The 20,263-nt window shown below is 45.3% G+C and overlaps 3 protein-coding genes across 3 annotated transcripts in view; all 3 read left to right on the top strand.

Annotated features, from left to right (window-relative positions):
• The window catches only part of LOC113019740 (E3 ubiquitin-protein ligase TRIM35-like), a 39,748-nt gene that overhangs the window by 12,850 nt on the left and 6,635 nt on the right, over nucleotides 1-20,263 (top strand). The gene's annotated exons all lie outside the window — the stretch shown is intronic.
• On the top strand, nucleotides 2,974-5,135 carry LOC145426109 (P2Y purinoceptor 14-like). The gene is made up of 3 exons (XM_080299643.1): nucleotides 2,974-3,078; nucleotides 3,183-3,442; nucleotides 4,061-5,135. The coding sequence occupies exons 1-3, from the start codon at nucleotides 2,974-2,976 to the stop codon at nucleotides 4,653-4,655; spliced, it is 960 nt and encodes a 319-aa protein (XP_080155769.1). The 3' UTR covers nucleotides 4,656-5,135.
• LOC113019718 (P2Y purinoceptor 14-like) lies at nucleotides 18,097-20,073 on the top strand. The gene is made up of 2 exons (XM_080299644.1): nucleotides 18,097-18,344; nucleotides 19,236-20,073. The coding sequence occupies exons 1-2, from the start codon at nucleotides 18,160-18,162 to the stop codon at nucleotides 19,894-19,896; spliced, it is 846 nt and encodes a 281-aa protein (XP_080155770.1). The 5' UTR covers nucleotides 18,097-18,159; the 3' UTR covers nucleotides 19,897-20,073.

Consider the following 20,263-nt stretch of genomic DNA (forward strand, 5'->3'; position numbering starts at 1 on the left):
ACGTATGTGAAAGTGACTGTATCATCTATATACACACTCTTTATATATCATCACACAGACTGTGCAGCAATCCCATGTTACAAGCTCTTGTTAAGAAGAACATGTTGTAGACCTGGACATATGCAGACAGGATTATAACCAGTTATATGTTGTTATACATGATACCTTGTAATGCTCAGAGTAAAGAATTGTCTTGGTCCATGTTGAAATGATTGTTACGATTAGACTCGTGAGAGGAAGTGATTCATTTTTGCTTCCATAAATATAAACTGTACATGAAAGATGACATCACTAATGATTTCTATACTTGCATGTTAAGCTCTCAACTTTGCTTTTAATGCTGCAAGACTGTAGGGTGCATCATATAGAAAGCAACCTGAGACAACTGTTGTGAACTGAATTTAGTCAAACTGTCAGCAAACTCCCCCAGAAAGCTCCATGTATTAAAATTACTGTCTTAAAAAGAGATGCAGTAGAGTTCAAAAGAATATTTAAAATTAGTTTGACTTTCTCTCCATGAATCGCTACCTAATCGTGGTGGAGGGGTTTGTGTGTCCCAGGGATCCCAGGGGCTATGTTGTCTGGGGGCTTTTGCCCCGTGGTAGGGTCTCCCATGGCAAATTGGTCCTGGGTGAGGGACCAGACAAAGAGCGATTCAGAAGACCCTTATGAAGAGAACATCGAGGGAACAGTTTACCCTGCCCGGGATAGGGTTACCGGGGCCCCGCCCTAGAGCCAGACCCGGGGAGGGCGTGATTGAACGGCCTCCCTGATCTGAACCCGAGCAGTGTTTTGTTATTGGACTTCTTTGCAAATCACAGTTTGGCCATAACGAACACCTTGTTCGAACATAAGAGTGTCCATAAGTGGCACGTGGCACCAGGACTCTCCTAGGCCGCAGGTCAATGATCGATTTTATAATCGTATCACCAGACCTGCGACCATATGTTCTGGACACTCGGGTAAAGAGAGGGGCTGAGCTGTCAACTGATCACCACCTGGTGGTGAGTTGGATCAGGTGGCGTGGGAGGACGCTGGACGGACCCGGTGCACCTAAACACGTAGTGAGGGTGTGCTGGGAACATCTAGCAGAGGCCCCAGTCCGCGAGATCTTCAACGCACACCTCCGGCAGAGCTTCAACAGCATTCCGAGGGAGACGGGGGACATTGAGCCCGAATGGACCATGTTCAGCGTCTCCATTGCCAAAGTTGCTGCATTGAGCTCCGGCCGCAAGGTAGTTGCCGTGGTGGTAATCCCCGAACCAAATGGTGGACACCAGAGGTGAAGGGAGCCACCAGGCTGAAGAAGGAGTCCTATCGGGCTTGGTTAGCCTGTGGGACTCCGGAGGCAGCCGACAGGTATTAACAGGCCAAGCGTAATGCGACTCGGGCAGTGGCTGAAGCAAAAACTCGGATGTGGGATGAGTTCGGAGAGGCCATGGAAAAAGACTTTCGGACTGCCTCGAAGAGATTCTGGCAAATCATCAGGCGTCTCAGGAGGGGATAGCCGTGCTCTACCTGCACTGTGTATAGTGCTGGCGGAGCGCTGCTGACGTCGACTGAGAAAATTGTCAGGCGGTGGAAGGAATACTTCGAGGACCTCCTTAATCCCACTGACACGTCTTCCGAGGAGGAAGCAGAGTCTGGGGATGAGGGGAAAGACCCGCCAATTTCCAGGGCGAGGTCACTGAGGCAGTTAAACAACTCCTTGGTGGAAGAGCTCCGAGTTCCTGAAGGCCCTGGACGTTGTAGGGTTGTCCTGGTTGACACGCCTCTGCAATGTTGCGTGGAGATCAGGGGCAGTACCTGTGGACTGGCAGTCCGACCGTGTCCTTCGAGGTGTCCTGTGGGAGGTGTTGCGGGAGAATGTGGTGTCTGGCCCATTGCTATGGGCCATTCAATCCCTATACAACCGTTGCAAGAGCTTGGTTTGCATAAGTCGGACTCGTTCCCGGTGGGTGATAGGCTCCGCCAGGGCTGCCCTTTGTTACCGGTTCTGTTCATAATTTTTATGGACAGGATTTCTAGGTGCAGCCATGTGGCGGAGGGCTTTCACTTAGGTGGCCTCAGAATCTCATCTCTGCTTTTTGCAGATGATGTGATTCTGTTGGCTTCATCGGGTGAGGGCCTCCAGCTCACACTGGAACGCTTTGCAGCCGAGTGTGAAGCAGCGGGAATGAGGTCAGAAACTCCAAATCTGAGGCCATGGTCCTTAGCCGGAAAAGGGTGCCCACTCCGGGTCGGGGATGAGTTCCTGCCCCAAGTGGAGGAGTTCAAGTATCTCGGGGTCTTGTTTGCGAGTGATGGGAGAAGGGAGCCGGAGATCGACAGACAGGTTGGTGCTGCGGCTGCAGTGATGCGAACGCTGCACTCATCCGTCATGGTGAAGAGGGAGCTGAGTGTAAAAGCGAAGCCCTCAATTTACCGGTCGATCTACATCCCTACCCTCACCTATGGCCACGAGCTGTGGGTAGTGACCGAAAGAACGAGATCGCGGATACAAGCGGCAGAAATGAGCTTCCTCCGAAGGATGGCTGGCCTCTCCCTTAGAGATAGGGTGAGAAGTTCTCAGAGTAGAGCCGCTGCTCCTCCACATCGAAAGGAGTCAGCTGAGGTGGTTCAGGCATCTGACAAGGATGCCTCCTGGGCGCCTCCTGGGTGAGGTGTTCCGGACATGTCCCACCGGGAGGAGGCCCTGGAGCAGACCCAGGACACGCTGGAGAGATTATATCTCTCGGCTGGCCTGGGAAGGGACCTTGGTGTTCCCCTGGATAAGCTGGAGGAGGTGGCTGGGGAGAGGGAGATCTGGGCTTCTCTGCTTAGGGTGCTCCCCCCGCGACCCGGCCGGATAAAGCGGATAAAGATGGATGGATGGATAGTTTGACTTTTTTTTGTTTAACAATAAAATTAGACTATGATGGTAAAGCCATTCAAAGAGAGAATAAAGTGGATTTGTTTTTCAGCTGAAGAAGCATGGCTGACTCAACAAATGGGACTTCATCTTTCAACCAGACCTGTGATCCAGTTGTCCCATCACTCAACACTTTCTTTGTACTGGTCTACAGTCTGGTGTTTCTGGTAAGTTTCCAATCTTCAGTGCTGTGTTAGAAATTGCTTTAAGTTTCTCAAAGCACTGTATGTACCAAGGTTCTCATCTCCTCACCCTCTCTCTGTCTCTTCAGGTAGGTTTACTCCTCAATGGCTTCATCCTAAAGTTTTACATTGGTCAAGCTCAGCAGCAGGAGTCAAACAGTTTGATGGTCTACCTGAAGAACCTGACAGCTGCTGACTTCCTGCTCTGCCTCTCTCTGCCACTGCGCATCGTCCACTATGGTAGCAAGTCATTCATCATTCAAAAGGTCTACTGCAGTTTTGGCGCTTCTGCCTTCTACATGAACATGTATGCCAGCATCATATTCATGTGTTATATCGCTGCCAACAGGTGAGGAACCTTTACATATTTCCCACTACAGTTCATGACAGTGTTAATGGCTAAAACCCCTGCATTGCTGATCAAGGTGTAGACATATCATTTTATATTTCCCACTCTGTCCTCAGTTTCCCCCACTCTCTCCGACAGAGTTTTTATGTCCTCCTTTATCTTATCGAGTTTGCCGCCCAGTTCCTGCTGTAGCGTGTTGTCTTCTCTCAGCCTTTCGTTATCTTGTTTCATTTCTGATTTCGATGACTCGATAGCTTTTAATAGCTCTCCAGCCGAGTCGCTAATTATACTGTTGGGGCTCGTGCAAGCTTGTCCTGTTGCATTGTTAGTATTTGTTTTTGCGGCTTTGTCCTGTCCCCTTGGCATTTTGGCCTCCTTTTGCCTTATTCCTCACCAACTACGTTCGCCTTACTCAGTTGAGTTGTCTGTTAAGGAGTTTTCAGTGTTTTCTATTCCTGATTGTAAGGAGCAGCCACCAAACACGTCCACTCACTGCGCCATGACACCCTGAAACAGTGTAGACATATCATTTTAACTTGATAATGACCTTTGCGAATGTGGTACCACTGTGACTGCTTCGTGAAGTTATCTACTGTCTCCTTTGTCTTCTCTCTTCAGGTATCTTAAAATCGTCCATCCTTCAGGAACTCATGTCCTGCAGTCAGTGCAAACTGCACACATCATCTCCATGGTCACTTGGGTTTGTCTCCTAGCTCCATCAGTTACTTATAGCATCCTCTTTTTCATCACCCAGAAACCCCTGACTTTTACCCCAAGCCGTTGTTGGCCCCTCTTCAGTGCATCAATCAGCATATTCTTCAAAATCCTCCACACCATCTGTGCCATCATCTTCCTCTTGGTCTTCATATCCCTGGTCTTCTTCTACCACGGCATCTCCCGCAGGGTGTTGCAGGCACAGCAGAGGCAGCTGGCCTCCTCCAATGCTGAGAAGCTGGTGAAGTCTCGCAGGAACATGTTGGTGCTGGTCAGCATCTTCTGTGTTTGTTTTGTGCCCTATAATCTGGTTCGTCTTCCTGTCACTTTTCTGTGGACTAGTTGCTCTGCGGGTCCAGTATTGTTCTACTTGGAGGAGGTGGCCACCATGGTGTCAGTTTTCAACATCTGTCTGGACCCTATTGTTTACTTTTTCCTCTGTAAGTCTTTTTGGGATCAGATGAGCCAGAGGATTGTATCAGTGGGGACCAACATCTAACAAGCAACCAAGAATAGCAAGAACAGGAGCAAGACAGCAAATGGACATTGTTATAGCAACAAGTTAAATCAATGAGCTTTAAGGAAAAGTTTGACATTTTAGTTCAGTGAAACCAGTGTCATGGATCCCAAGTCCTCATGAACCACAGGAGTTTGTACTGAGCTCTGAGATCAATAGAAGGCTGATCTCAGCACAAACCCACTCCCACACAAACAACATCAGTGTTCATGTGTCAGCTTTTTTCTATTCAGTCTTTAGGGTGTTCTCATATCCTGCTGATGTAACACAAAATCAAAAACCATTTTTTGTCCTCACGGGACAGTTAATATCTGTATAAAACTCTTTAACTTCACTTTATCAGTTACATAGACAGGGCAACAGTAGCACATTACAGTATCTATTTATATGTTTGTATGATGTGCACGTATAACCACAGCAGCTATTTCCTGCTCCTGCTACAGCAAGATTTCTCATCACAGAGCTAATAATAAAGTGTATATAGTGTTACAAAGTGTGTGTCTCTTTGGTACCTTGTGTTTTAATATCTGTTGTTATTTATGAACAGGAAAGATGATCACAGAGCTGCAGGAACCTGGTGACACTTACAAACATTTAGTTTTTTTAAATGATGATTCATGGGGCATCTGTGCTGTATTATCTCAGCCAGGGTTTTATTCACATAAATAAACAAAGCAAAACAAAATTAAAACTCATCTGAAAAATATCAGCTAAAATAAATACAGTGGCTGAAGCAGCGCAACACAGAAATGACCAGAAATCACACTGCATGTATCTAATAACATGAGCTGGTGTATTTTAGTGTTGACATGTACTGATTTTTTCTGTGGATCATATTTAGGCTACTGTTACGTGCCAAGGGGTGTGGCTTTGCTTTTGTGCTCTGTTTTGTGTTCTGTTTATCTTTCAGGCGTCAGGCCTCCTCTGATTGGCCAGTTCGAAGTTGATTGGCAGGTGTCTATTGGCTGGTCTGGGCTCAGTTGGCCAATCACACTCCAAGGAACACTACAAATGAGCCGCTCCCTGGCCAGCTGGTGGCTGCTGGCTTCTGCTTTGACAAACATTTGCGAACAAGCATCTTTATGTTGTGTGTGGTGGGAGGCTGGACAGGTAAGCCGGGGTACCCTATACACTGGTTGTAGATTTTACTCTGTTAGTCACACTAGGTTATGCGGTTGATGCCACCCTTGTATGTTTTCACTGACTTTTATCGAGTAGCTAGGTAGGCCTTGTGTTTTGCATTTTTCTTTCAGTTAGGCTAGGCCCTGGAAGCTACTGACCCCTTTTTGTTTTATTACTTTCTTTGATTTGGATCAACCGCCCAGTCCTCCTCCCCCACCTCTTTACTGTTGTTAAATTTGACTATCCAGGCAAGCAGCCCAATAAATCCTGCCTGATACTTAACTGTTCTGTGGTCTTCCTCCTTCATTGATTGTGGTTGTCCAGTGTTGCTGTCTCCTTCCTACCTTTGCCTCCGCCATGGTGGGGGGGACGTAACACAAGTGGGGGCTCGTCCGGGATCGTTGTATGTGGTGGACAACCTGTATTAATGAGGACGGTGCCGTGATTTTAGGGTGTCTACGTTTCATAGTATCAGCCGGAGATGAGTTTCGACCTGCCTGGTTTTGTTAGTCACCCTAGCGTTGACCAAGTTGACTTGTGTCGCAAAGACGAACTGTTGAGTATTGCTGCCCAGTATAACCTTGCCGTACCAAAGTATGGAGTGAAGAAGGATATTAAGCAGGCTTTGTTGGAGGGATTATTCGAGTTGGGGATTTTAATCAGCCCTGTTCCAGCTGGGGTGCCTTCTCAGGACCCTTCAGTTTCCCCTGGTGCCTCTGCTGATCTAGCTTCTCCAGAGAGAACTGATGAGCAAGCGCTGCCTGCTACACCTCCGGGTGCCCAAGTTAACTCTGATGCGGCTCCCCAAACTCTGCCTCGCTTTAAGCCTTTCACTCCAGAATCCCAATCATCTAGCAGTGATGCAAAGCTTAAGGTTCGCTTACTGCGTTTACAGTTGGAGGCACAAGAGAAGGATAAGGTGCGTAAAGCAGATTATGATCTCCGGCTGGAGGTCCGTAGGCTGGAGATAGAAGCTGAAAAGGAAGTCAGGTTAAAGCAGCTTGAAGTAGAAGCACTGAGGGTGTCATCAGGACAGAAAACAGATGCCACTAAAGAAATCCCGAAAGTCTCCCCGGAAAGTTTTAACGTTAGCAAACATATTGCCCTAGTACCTACCTTTCGTGAGACTGAGGTAGATTCGTACTTCAACGCTTTTGAAAAGGTGGCTACTGCTCTGAAATGGCCAAGAGACATGTGGCCCATATTACTTCAGTGTAAATTAGTGGGCAAAGCTCAGGAGGTAGTAGCTTCACTTTCGCTAGAGCAAAGCATGAAATACGACGTGGTGAAGGAAACAATTGTACGTGCCTACGAACTGGTACCTGAAGCCTACAGGCAGAAATTTAGGAACCATAAGAAGTCTAGCAGTCAAACATATGTGGAGTTCGCACATGAAAAAGGGGCTCTTTTTGATAAATGGTGCGCTGCTAACGGAGTTGAGGATGAGTATGAGTCGCTGCGTGAGTTAATGTTACTGGAGGATTTTAAAAATTCATTACCTGAGAGGCTCATAATGTTCTTAAATGAACAGAAGGTGACGTCAATGTCCAAAGCAGCTGTGTTGGCCGATGAGTTTGTGCTAACTCATAAGAATGTTTTTACCCCTGTTTCCCATCCAGATAGGCCCACAACCTTGCGCTCAGCACGGCTTGAGTCTAGTTGCTCTGCTGCGAGGCCAGTGAGGCCAGTGAGGGTGCCCTCGCCTCCCCACGGTGAGCGTGAATGCTTTTATTGCCACAAGAGGGGTCATCTCATTGCAGAATGTCAGGCATTAAAGCGTAAACAGCAACTATCCTCACAACCAAAAGGGGTGGGATTGATTAAAGCCACAGAGACTGGGAGGGCATTTCAACGTAACAGCTACTTTGTGGTATCACTCCACTAAATTCTCACGCTCTTTATCATCATACGAGCTGTAACGACATTTAGTGTGAGCTCAGGAAGTGGTTTGAAAATCTAAGACCTCGGAGCGTCATGAAGGAGGCCAGAGTTCTCAGCCTTCCTGTGGTTTGCAGCTTTTTTCTGATTGGCTGTTGTTTAAGTGAAGAGCGTTTTCGAACTGCAGATTAAAATTATTTTTAGATTTACTATGTAATATCTTTGGCCTTACACTTTAACACAAAACAAGACATATGCATTTGTTATCTTTTGAAAACAATAGTATGTGAGTGTGTGACCGATGCTTATGAAAATCCACATACCCACCCATTCATTGATTTGTTCCTCCAACATTAAACACGTCCATTAACCAGATGTGAGCTGAGGAGTCATAGGATAAGTTCTGAAGATAAATAGATCATCTCAGCTAAACTGGCAAAGAGGTTTACTTCCTGCAACCTTGAGAGATCTCCGCTCATCCTCCCTCATTTATAAAACAGTCTGCACCGCCTATAGAAACATAGAGAAAACCTGGACTGGAACACTGGTCTGACTGGAGTCAACACTCGACTAAGTAAAAGAAAAAAGAAGAAGAGAAATGGCTTGATGTATATAAATAAATATTATATATATATATATATATATATATAGATATATATAGATATATATAGATATATATATATATAGATATATATAGATATATATAGATATAGATATATATATAGATATATATATAGATATATATAGATATATATAGATATAGGGATGGGTATTGATAAGATTTTAACGATTCCGATTCCATTTTCGATTCTGTTTAACGATTCGATTCTTTATCGATTCTCTTATCGATTCTTTTTTTTTAAAAAAGGAGAACACTAAGGTCGATTAGCTTAGAACTTTGTTTTATATCTTCTCTTTGAACAAGGTAGAAATTTAGGAGTAACATGGCCTTACAAACCCAACAGTGAGATCTTAAGAGATCCAGCCTACGGCTCTTCAATGGAGTGTCACAGGGTCCCCAGGAAAAAAAATTGTAAATGTAAAATAATAAAATAAATATTCTTCTGTAGCAATAACAAAGTATAACATAAATTGTTCTGTAGCAATTACACAAGAATATCCAGTAATGTCCCTGCCTACAATTAAACAAATTCACTTACCGAAAATCATCTGCTGTGGCAAATGGGTGCAAGCCTTTGACCACAAACTGAGTCACTGCTCGGTGACATTCGTCTATCCCGGCCTGAAAGGAGACGCTACCGGTAGACTGCAGCGAGAACTGCCAGCGAGCGCCAGCCAGACTCTGTCTGTCTCTCTCATCATGGTCACCTACATGTACAGTAATGGCAGGTTTTGTAATAAGGCAGATCGCGCTAACATAATATGCACTGTTAGTTGATTATTTACCTGCCGCATTAATGGGAGAGGACGTGCAAACGTTACCGCTGCTGCTGGGTTGAGATTCACGAGTCCGGAGTGGAATTAAAAACACGACATTCATTTAAGGTCATCGCGTGTTTTGTGAGCAAATGCTTTTGCATATTCGTAGTGTTTCCTCCCTTAAATGAAATATCTACTTTGCAAGTTGCCCTGTTGTCATCGGTTCTCATAAAGTATAATCAAACTTTCGAGCGTTTCAGCCGCTTAGGCGCCGTGTTTCCTGCCAGGTAAATGATGCTCCGCAACGTGGTGACGTCATTCGGGGCGACTGGAATCGATAAGGGAATCGTTTGCAAAAATGGCAAACAATTCCAAGGAATTGAAACAGTGGGAACCGGTTCTCAACAAGAACCGGTTTTCGATACCCATCCCTATATATATATATATATATATATATATATATATATATATATATATATATATATATATATATATATATATATATATATATATATATATATATATATATATATATATATATATACTCAGCCAACTTTTCTTGCCAATCCGATGACACATCACAGGATTTCAGGTCCAGGTCACCCAGGCCAACACGGTTCAGCCTCTCCTGTACAGTACCAACATCCACTGTGGGTACAGATGTCCCAGTGGGCTCTGTACGAGTAGACTGTTGACTGAGCTCTGGAACCTCCATATCCTCCAATGCAAGGCAGGTGTAGACATCAGCAAGCTTGGCATTCCTCCGCAGAATAACAGGGTTGTCTGTGACGTTAAGGAGCTTGAGTGGGACCCACCTGTCTCCCCAGAGAGGAGTCACCACTCTAGCGACCATGATGCCCCTGGGTGCAGAGCGAGAGGTGGTTGGCTCAGTAACTACAGTAGAGCCGGGAGATATCTTAACATCTTTAGGAAGTTTCCCCCATACAAGAAACTCACTGTTACCTGGCAGGGTGACAGCCCTGTTGCACCTGACTGTGCCCACTTTGTCTGGTATCTCAGTACCAGACCAGCGTTCCAGGCCAGCAAGCAGAGAGAGGAACTGTTCAAGTTCCTGATGCCCTGAACGCGACATCGTAACTGCCTCCCAGTAGCTTGCATCTTTCTTGAACTGACGGATTAAATGTCTGATGACATTAGAGCCAACTATTAAGTCATCTTGTTGATTCTCAACAACAAAGGTTGGAACCAAGATACAACACCCATACACTTCCATGTCAAGCTCCACCACTGATTTAGGCTTCACTCGTACACCACCACAGCCAACAAAAACAACAGTGGGTGCCCCCTCATTGCTCAAATCAATAGCACCAGCAGCAGCAAGCCTCTGCAGTGCTACTTCACTCAAAGAACAGGCCATTGAACCACTATCCAACATACCACCAAGGGATGACTTGCCTCCGATTGTAACAGGAGTGTAGAACAGGCTGTCACTGCTGCTGATTCTCTGTGTGTCCTGAAAAATAACTCTCTCAGACTTGTCCAAGTCCTTTACATTGTCATACAGCTCTGCAGCATCATGTGTGTGGGAGTGTCCTTCATGACCCGTACAGCCTCCCTCAAAGCATAGGTAGTCTAGTTTCCCTGGGCATTGTCACCCGTAGAGGCCCCATTGGCACACGAGCGACGTGTGTGACCGGGCTGAAAGCATGTGAAACAGAGTCGGGCAAAGCAGCAATGGGACTGTGTAGTGTGGTCCTTATTACAGACCTGACAGCTCCTGCCATTGAACAAAGGGGCCCGATTCTGTACTCGTCTGCCACCCTGCCGTGAGGGGGAATGTCCATCCCCAGCCTTCACTTTATTCAACAGCTCCCTGAGCATCGACATCATCTCACCAAGCACAGCATTGTTGCTGGGCTGCTGACTGTGGGGGAACTGCTGCTCAGGAGCAGGGAGGGCAGACTGCTTCTGGTAATGCAGGGGAATAGTCTGGCATCTATTCTGAGTTGAGGTCGTCGGATTCCGTTCCCCATCCTGTCACAATAGAGGAGGAACAGTGGGACAGCTTGGAGCAAGAAACATCTGCTGCGTCTGGGACAAGAGAGGAGAGGGTGAGACAGAGGGTCCTACCCCAGGAGACGGGGGTGAGGTAGGAAGCACGTCAACACCAGAAGACTTCCTGTCATCATTATTCAAGAGCTCAACACGCGTGTCATCACGAATTAGCGCTGCTGCATGGGCCTCAACCACGCGCACTCTCACAGAAGTCACCCTTTCGCGCCGATACTCATCTATCCTCTCCTGAATCTCCTTGCACGTCCACTCATGTATCTGCTTGTACTTAAACACAGATGCGAGCTCAGGATCTGGGCAGTGTTTCACAAACATTTTAGCGATCTCACCACCAATGTCCTCCATTCGCCTGCCTTGACGCTTCAACCCTTCCTCAGCCATATCAGCAGCCTTGTTGAGGCGTATCCAGTAATCAACAGGATTCTCCCTGTGAGAAGGCAGAGTTGAGTAGAAGTCCTGCAGGGGTAGGCAAGAGGAAGTGCTGCTGAAGTACCTTATCAGCATGTTGAATATGACATCAGGGGCACAGGAAGTAATAAGCGCAGGATCACTTCTCAAGCCTATCTTAACTACATCCCTGGCCTTCCCCATTAGCCTCCCCATCACCTCCTCTGTCTGCAACGACACATCAAGACTCTGCTTCCTGATGTATGATTACATCAACTCAACCCATTCAGTCACTGTGTACTTGTCTGTACCATCACCCCTGAAAATGACAGGCTCCCTGTCGGATTTTACAATAACACTAAATTGAGTGTTTTCACTAGGTGTATTCGTATCACCACCCGAATGGGAAGTCTGGTTATGTGAGTGAGCATTATTTCGGTCGACATCACCAACAGCTCCACTAGACATAAGTCTGGCCGCAATAGATTCACCTATCTGTGAACCAAGTTGAACGATCATGTCACTAAACTGGTTTAATGTGTCATTCCCATCACTGGGAGTGGAGTGACGTGCTTCGCCCCGCAAAAATTGCCCCACGGGAGACTCATCTGGATCTAAATCCGACCCAAAGGCTCCAACCCTCCCAGGCAACACAGGTGAAGCTCCCTCATCCCTCCCAACTGACCCATGTGACAGTAAATGAGCACGTGCTGCACCTCTACCCCGCCCAACAGAGGAGCAAACATTTTCACATATATCACTCAGCTGGAATTTGCTTGCCATATTAGCATATAAACAGAAAAAAAAGGAAAAGCAAGAAAAAACAAAACAAAACGTAGACAATAACAAATATTCAGAGTTGCAGGTGTCAGCACAAGCAGTCCGGAGAGAGTCCCATCAAATCAAAGAACAAACAGTCCAGTACCTCAACGTAATTCACAGTCCAAGATGGGCAAAGGTTGAATCTTTAAGCACAATACACTGCAACCTGGGTTGGAGATCTGCATCAAGTTGATCTCAAATCACAGAGTCGCGGCACCAATGTAACTGTTGCTGTTCTGTGAGTCTATTGTGCAAGTGGTGTGATATGTCCATGTAGAAAGGACGGCACTGCAACGCTGGACTTGCTCTTACTCTGGGCTCCCTCTTTATTCTGGCCACTGGTACAAAGAAAACAGCACACAGTCTTCATTAACAATGTGCAAAGCAACTGCAACATTCAGTTCACCAGCTTGGGAGTTTTTTTCCTTTTTCTTTCCAAACATAACATTTAACAAATGACTAAGATATATTTATACAACACAACATCAACAAAGTCTTTCTTTTAAAAGTTCTAGCTGAAACCAAACTTGTGATCGTATAGTAGCAATATTATTTATTTATTTTTCTCCTTTTTCCTAACCAACAACAACAATAACATATAAAAACAGCTTTTCTATTATAAAACAATCATCATTGTTCATCATGTTTTTTTTCCTATACAACAGCATCAATTAAAACTTATACTTAACAGCGCCTACCTGGTACAAAGAAAACAGCACACAGTCTTCATTAACAATGTGCAAAGCAACTGCAACATTCAGTTCTGTTAAAAAGAATTAGAACAATTACAATCTCATAGAGAAGCATTAGAGCTGAGTGCAAGTCAAAAAGCACCCGACTAGCTAACGAGTATTAGCTTAGCATGCTAACTAAAAATGCTACTCGTGAATAAAGTTACTACCCATGCATCAAAATGCCTGTAACTTTCAGGATACATGCTAGTACTGCTTACAATCAAAATGCATGTTGACAATTACCACTATAAGAATGTTTTCATTAATACACATACAAAATTGACAACAGTATCGCTCACTAGCACCTACCACCAGCTTGTGAGTTTTTTTCCTTTGCTGAGGCATGCGCTGTGCAGCAATTTGGAACCTTAACAGTTGCAGTTGTTGTGTTTGTCCACCAGGTGGCTCCAACTATTCACAAAGCACATCAATTTTGAGGAAATTCATTAAGCTATTTTCTAACTCTGTTACATCTATATATAAACACCCAGCACGCCCCTGCGGGCGGTTTATCCTTCAAGCTCGGGTCCTCTACCAGAGGCCTAGGAGCTTGAGGGTCCTGCGCAGTATCTTAGCTGTTCCCAGGACTGTGCTCTTCTGGACAGAGATCTCCGATGTTGTTCCCGGGATCTGCTGGAGCCACTCGCCTAGCTTGGGAGTCACCGCACCTAGTGCTCCGATTACCACGGGGACCACCGTTACCTTCACCCTCCACATCCTCTCGAGCTCTTCTCTGAGCCCTTGGTATTTCTCCAGCTTCTCGTGTTTCTTCTTCCTGATGTTGCTGTCATTGGGAACCGCTACATCGATCACTACGGCCGTCTTCTTCTGTTTGTCTATCACCACTATGTCCGGTTGGTTAGCCACCACCATTTTGTCCGTCTGTATCTGGAAGTCCCACAGGATCTTAGCTCGGTCATTCTCCACCACCCTTGGGGGCATCTCCCATTTTGACCTCGGGACTTCCAGGTTATACTCGGCACAGATGTTCCTGTACACTATGCCAGCCACCTGGTTATGGCGTTCCATGTATGCCTTGCCTGCTAGCATCTTGCACCCTGCTGTTATGTGCTGGATTGTCTCTGGGGCATCTTTACACAGCCTGCACCTGGGGTCTTGCCTGGTGTGATAGACCCCAGCCTCTATGGATCTTGTACTCAGAGCTTGTTCTTGTGCTGCCATGATTAGTGCCTCTGTGCTGTTTTTCAGTCCAGCTTTGTCCAGCCACTGGTAGGATTTCTGGATATCAGCCACCTCCCGGTGGTACATACCGTGCAGGGGCCTGTCCTTCCATGATGGTTCCTCGTCTCCCTCCTCTTTCTTGGGTTTCTGCTGCCTGAGGTATTCACTGAGCACTCGGTCAGTTGGGGCCATCTTCCCAATGTATTCTTGGATGTTTGTTGTCTCATCCTGGACTGTGGTGCTGACACTCACCAGTCCCCGGCCCCCTTCCTTCTGCTTAGCGTACAGCCTCAGGGTGCTGGACTTGGGGTGAAACCCTCCATGCATGGTAAGGAGCTTTCTTGTCTTTATGTCAGTGGCTTCTATCTCCTCCTTTGGCCAGCCTATTACCCCAGCAGGGTACCTGATCACGGGCAGGGCGTAGGTGTTGATGGCCCGGATCTTGTTCTTACCATTCAGCTGACTCCTCAGGACTTGCCTGACCCTCTGCAGGTACTTGGTGGTTGCAGCCTTTCTAGCAGCCTCTTCATGGTTCCCATTTGCCTGCTGGATCCCCAGGTACTTGTAACTGTCCCCTATGTCTGCAATTTTGCCTTCTGGTAGTTCAATCCCCTCAGTTCTGACTACCTTCCCTCTCTTTGTTACCATCTGACTACACTTCTCCAGTCCGAACAGCATTCCAATGTCATTGCTGTATAGCCTGGTAGTGTGGATCAGTGAATCGATGTCTCGTTCACTCTTGGCATACAGCTTGATGTCATCCATGTACAGGAGGTGGCTGGCAACTGCTCCGTTCCGTAGTCGGTATCCGTAGCCAGTCTTGTTAATGATCTCACTGAGGGGGTTCAGGCCTATGCAGAACAGCAGTGGGGACAGAGCATCTCCTTGGTAGATCCCGCACTTGATGGTGACTTGTGTTATGGGCTTGGAGTTGGCCTCTAGTGTTGTACGCCACATCCCCATTGAGTTCCTGATGAAGGCTCTTAGGGTCCCATTGATCTTGTACAATTCTAGGCATTCCAGTATCCAGCTGTGGGGCATTGAGTCATAGACCTTCTTGTAATCAATCCAGGCCGTGCACAGGTTGGTCAGTCTGGTCTTGCAGTCTCGGCTGACTGTTCTGTCTACCAGTAGCTGGTGTTTTGCGCCTCTGGTATTTTTTCCAATTCCTTTCTGTGTCCCGCTCATGTATTGACCCATGTGCCTGTTCATCTTAGCCGATATGATGCCTGACAGGAGCTTCCATGTGGTACTGAGGCAGGTTATTGGTCGGTAGTTGGAGGGGACCGGTCCCTTCTTGGTGCTGGCCCTGGTGCTGTCCAACTCTTCATACTGGAGACCCTTTCTTCGATATCTGCCACTGTGATGGTTACTGGACCCTGTTCAGGGAGGTCGCTGTGGTCTGCCCTCAGATCCACTAGCCACTGAGCATTGCCGTTATGGGTTGCATCCTTCTCCCATATGCTCTTCCAGTATTGCTCCGTCTCCGGCCTTGGTGGTGCTGTTCTCTTATTATTATTGTTCCCTTGCCACTGAGAGTACACCTTTGCTGGTTCTGTGGAGAACAGCTGGTTTATTCTCCTGCCTTCTATCTCTCTGGTGTACCTCCTCAAGCGGCTGGCCAAAGCTGTGAGTCTTTGCTTGGCAGTTTCCAAGGCCTCAGGTATGGACAGCTTGCTGTATTTCTTATGCACCTTCTTTGTCGCACCTTTCTGCAACTCCGTTAGTTGGCTAACCTCCCTCTGTGCCACTTTGATCTTGCCCTCTAGCCTCCTTCTCCATGGAGGGTACTTGTTCAACTTGTAGCCAAGCATCTCACTGATCACTGCTGCCGTATCGTAGATCAGCTTGTTAGTGTCGGTAATCGTGGTTGTAGGTATTGTCCGTAGTGCTGCATTAACATCATCTAGCAGACCTTCTGAGGGTACTTCACGTAATCTTGGTAAGTTCTCAGAATCTGCTCTTTGAGCACAAGAATGACAACATCACGGAGCGTAAGTTTGATAACATCATGGAGAAGCTCAAGGCTCTCCAACAGGAGATTATAAATATATATAATATATATAATATATATGTAATATATATAATGCAGCTTGAGGTGACTGTATGTCAGGACTGCATGTTTTGTCTGTTTTTGTATTTTTGCATGTTGTGTATGTAAAACCACAGCAACTCCTTCCTCCACCGACATCATACTTTATTACCAGACTGACAGCATGCCCAAAGTGATCCCTGCCTCTCTCCTATTGCAAAACAAAAGCCAAACTGCAAACCTAGTTGGGTAAGTGGTCAGAAAAAATAAGAAAAGGTATGCAAGCCAGTAGATAGGATCTTAAATCCTCAGAATGTAACTAAACAACTCAAAGAAAGCTCTCATGTGGCAAAATGTAAACTGCTGTTCAAAACATTTAGTGTTAAAATCATACATACACAACCAGCTGCTGAGCCTGCACCTGATGAACATGCCTGTTTTATAATCAGAGATGGTGAGAGCTGCTGTCCCCTGACTGTGCTTTCATAGTAAGTTAGTAACTCATAGCACAGTGGTGAAAGCTGAGGCAGCAGAGCACCTCGCATGCTGCTCTTCCATCAGTTTCCATCAGCTGGTGCAGCTGGTTTTGATGAGCAGGATGACTAAAACAGTTCAATATAACATCAAAGAGCAGCAAAGAAGAAATTTAGTACTAATCCCCAAGCCTTTAGAAAGAATATGCAGTACAGATAAATCAAAGATCCACACCCCCCAAAAGTTCAGATCAAATACAGATTTTCATGGAGGTGGAAATACTCTGTGCTGCTGCTTTGCTTCCAGATTGCATGTGTTTAACTTTACATCTTGTTGAAGAGTTATTGCTATAAGTTATAAGTAAAAGTGCAGACACGTGACTGATCAGAAAAAGACGTGTTTGTTTCCTGTCGATACAAAGCTGTAAACACAGAGAGGAAATGGTTGCATGTTAGAAGTGTGCAAGTTGCAAGTTAGAAGTGTGATCACTGTGTGTTTCATGATCTGCAAGAATATCGTTAGACTGAGAGGACATACAAGCAGCTTTTCCTGCTCACTGAAAACTGCAGAAATACAGGTGAGTCTTGCTAGTTGCTCTGTTCACACAGGTGTTACTTCCAAAAACTTCACGTACAGTTATCTGAACAGCTGAACTAAAAGCTCTGCTCATATGTTCTGAGGAAAGATGTACAAAACTTTTTAACAGCTGAACTGCAGTATTATAAAAACATGAGTGCTACAGACATAAAATCTGAAACTGAACATTTGATACTTCACACGATAATAATCAAAAATAAAAAATGTTCCTCATTTTCATTATCTGTGGTAACACATAAATATTCAACATTCACTGTTTTCTTTATTTCTTCCCCATCAAAATACTTGGATATGACTTAATGTAAAATACAAATGTTTGCTTGATTTTCAGTGTGAGGCATGAAGATCTGAACCAGTGTGAAACTTGGTGCATTATATGTGACAGCTTAACACCTTGCTCACATTCAGATATCATCACATTTGGCACACTTCCATGTTACAATCTCTTTGTAAAACAACATGAGGAAGTGAATCCTTGGTCTTTGACTAACAGTAGACTCTATCGAGCCAGATACTTTGAAAGACGGATCTCAATGAAAAGGATTAATTTTTCAGCTTCAGGAACATGGTTGACCCAAAAAACATGACTTCGCCTTTGAACGAGACCTGTGATCCTGTCGGCACATCGGTCAACCCTTTCTTTATGCTGGTCTACAGCCTGTTGTTTCTGGTAAGTTTCAAATCTTCAGACTGTGGACTGTTATTAATTTGACAAAAGATCTTTGTGCATGTGCAAAATTCCTGTTCTCCATGCTCCGTGTCTGTTCAGGTAGGCTTACTCCTCAATGGCTTGATCCTGAAGTTTTACTTTTGTGGAGCTCAGCAGCAGGCATCAAGCAGCTTGATGGTCTACATGAAGAACCTGACAGCTGCTGACTTCCTGCTCTGCCTCTCTCTGCCACTGCGCATCAGCCACTATGGTAGCACATCAGTCATCGTTTGGCAGCTCTACTGCAGCTTTGGAGCTTCTGCCCTCTTCCTCAACATGTACGCCAGCATCTTATTCATGTGTTATGTAGCTGCCAACAGGTGAGGAGCCTTTACTGCTAATGATTACAAAAAGTGTTAATGACCACAAACGCTGTGTCCCTGACTAAATTATCAATGTGTATGCACTGTTGCACCCAATGTGACCCTGTGTCCTGTATTGAGATTCACTGCCCGTTAAACTCTCTCTTGCATCACTTCCTCCAAGGAACAGACACGTGTTGTATTTGGACAGGATTTAATGCAAAAAAGTGTGAAACTCAAATGACACAAAATACAGAAATGTCACATAAACTCAAGCTTAGATTTGAATTCTTTCTATTGACATATAAAACACATCATACTTTTCAAATCACTTTAATAATATCATATACCCTGTCTGATAATTGAACACAGGTAAGAAACTTACTCATATTGCCACTCAAAGGGATTTAATACAGTGGACGGCTTTAGATTGGAAGGAACAACCATGTCCTGCTTCACTCATGAGTAACTTCCTGTCACACTTCTAATAACTAACAGTTCCTGAAAGCAGCAACTCAGTGGTATTAGTTTCAGTATGGTAATCTCAGGCACTCTGTTGCAGCACCCCCGTGAGGATGAAGGTTGGCTGAGAAAACAGACAGTGAGTGTGATGGAGTTCAACAGAAAAGAAGCATTTATTCAGGCATTTGGAATATTTTTTTAAATACCGTTGGTTTTTGGTTTTTTACTGTTTGTTGTTTTTGTTTTTTTTTGTCTGTGTTATTTGCCAAGATTACTTTAATGATCCTAATATCACCGGAAAATCACAGAGTTGATACTGTCAGGAACAGTTGGAATTTTTTCAATCGTGTCGATGGTTGAAAGTTATGGTAATTTGACCTAAAATGACAGATTTGGCTCCACTGTGACTGATTAGTTGAAGTTGGATGCTTTGTCTTCTCTATTCAGGTATCTGAAGATCGTCCGACCTTCAGGAACTCATGTCCTGCAGTCAGTACGAACTGCCAACATTGTCTCCATGGTCACCTGGATTTGTCTCCTGGCTCCATCAGTTACTTACGGCATCATGTTTTTAATCACCCAGAAACCTCTGACCTCTATCCCCAACCACTGTGAGCTCCTCTTTAGTGCATCAATTAGTCTGATGTTTAAAATCATGCACACCTTCTCTGCTATCATCTTCCTGTTGGTGTCCATATCCCTGGTCTTATTCTACTACAGCACCTCTCGCAGGGTGTTGCAGGCACAGCAGAGGCAGCTGGCCTCCTCTGGCTCTGAGAAGCTGGTGAAGTCTCGCAGGAACATGTTGGTGCTGGTCAGCATCTTCTGTGTTTGTTTTGTGCCCTATCACCTGGCTCGACTTCCCGACACTTTCCTTTTGAACAGCTGCTCTGTGGATCCAGTGTTGTACTACCTGAAGGAGGCAGCCACCATGGTGTCAGTTTTCAACGTCTGTCTGGACCCTCTGGTTTACTTTTTCCTCTGTAAGACTTTTCGGGCCCAGGTGAGAAAGGCGTCCAGGAGGACCAACATCCAACAAGCAAACACAGAGAGTCAGAGCACTGAGGAGAAACTGAGCATCATTAAGAGCAGCAAGTCAAACCAGTGAGCTGTAAGGAAACAAAAATCAAGTCATCACAAAGGCAGGACTAGATGTTATTCCGTTTTTCTTTTTGTTTTAAGGATCAAATGAGTAATCCCAATTCTTTATAAAGCACAGGAGTTTCTGCTGAGCTGCAGTAAAAGGCTGAATCAGCCAAATTCCACCTATTAGTACAACATGTGATTTAACATGAATATACTGAACCAGTCTATGATAAACATCATACAAACAATGCATGGTGTCAACACAGTACCCCATAAAAGCCAAAGCTGGCCACCTTGAGTTTCCCTCTACCAGGTGTCTGTTTCTGTAAAAAATATTTTTGTACACACTATATTTTAACACATTTTGCTGATATAAAGACTTGGCAAGA

Source organism: Astatotilapia calliptera, chromosome 3 (genome assembly GCF_964374335.1).
Source record: "Astatotilapia calliptera chromosome 3, fAstCal68.1, whole genome shotgun sequence".
Lineage (NCBI taxonomy): Eukaryota > Metazoa > Chordata > Actinopteri > Cichliformes > Cichlidae > Astatotilapia > Astatotilapia calliptera.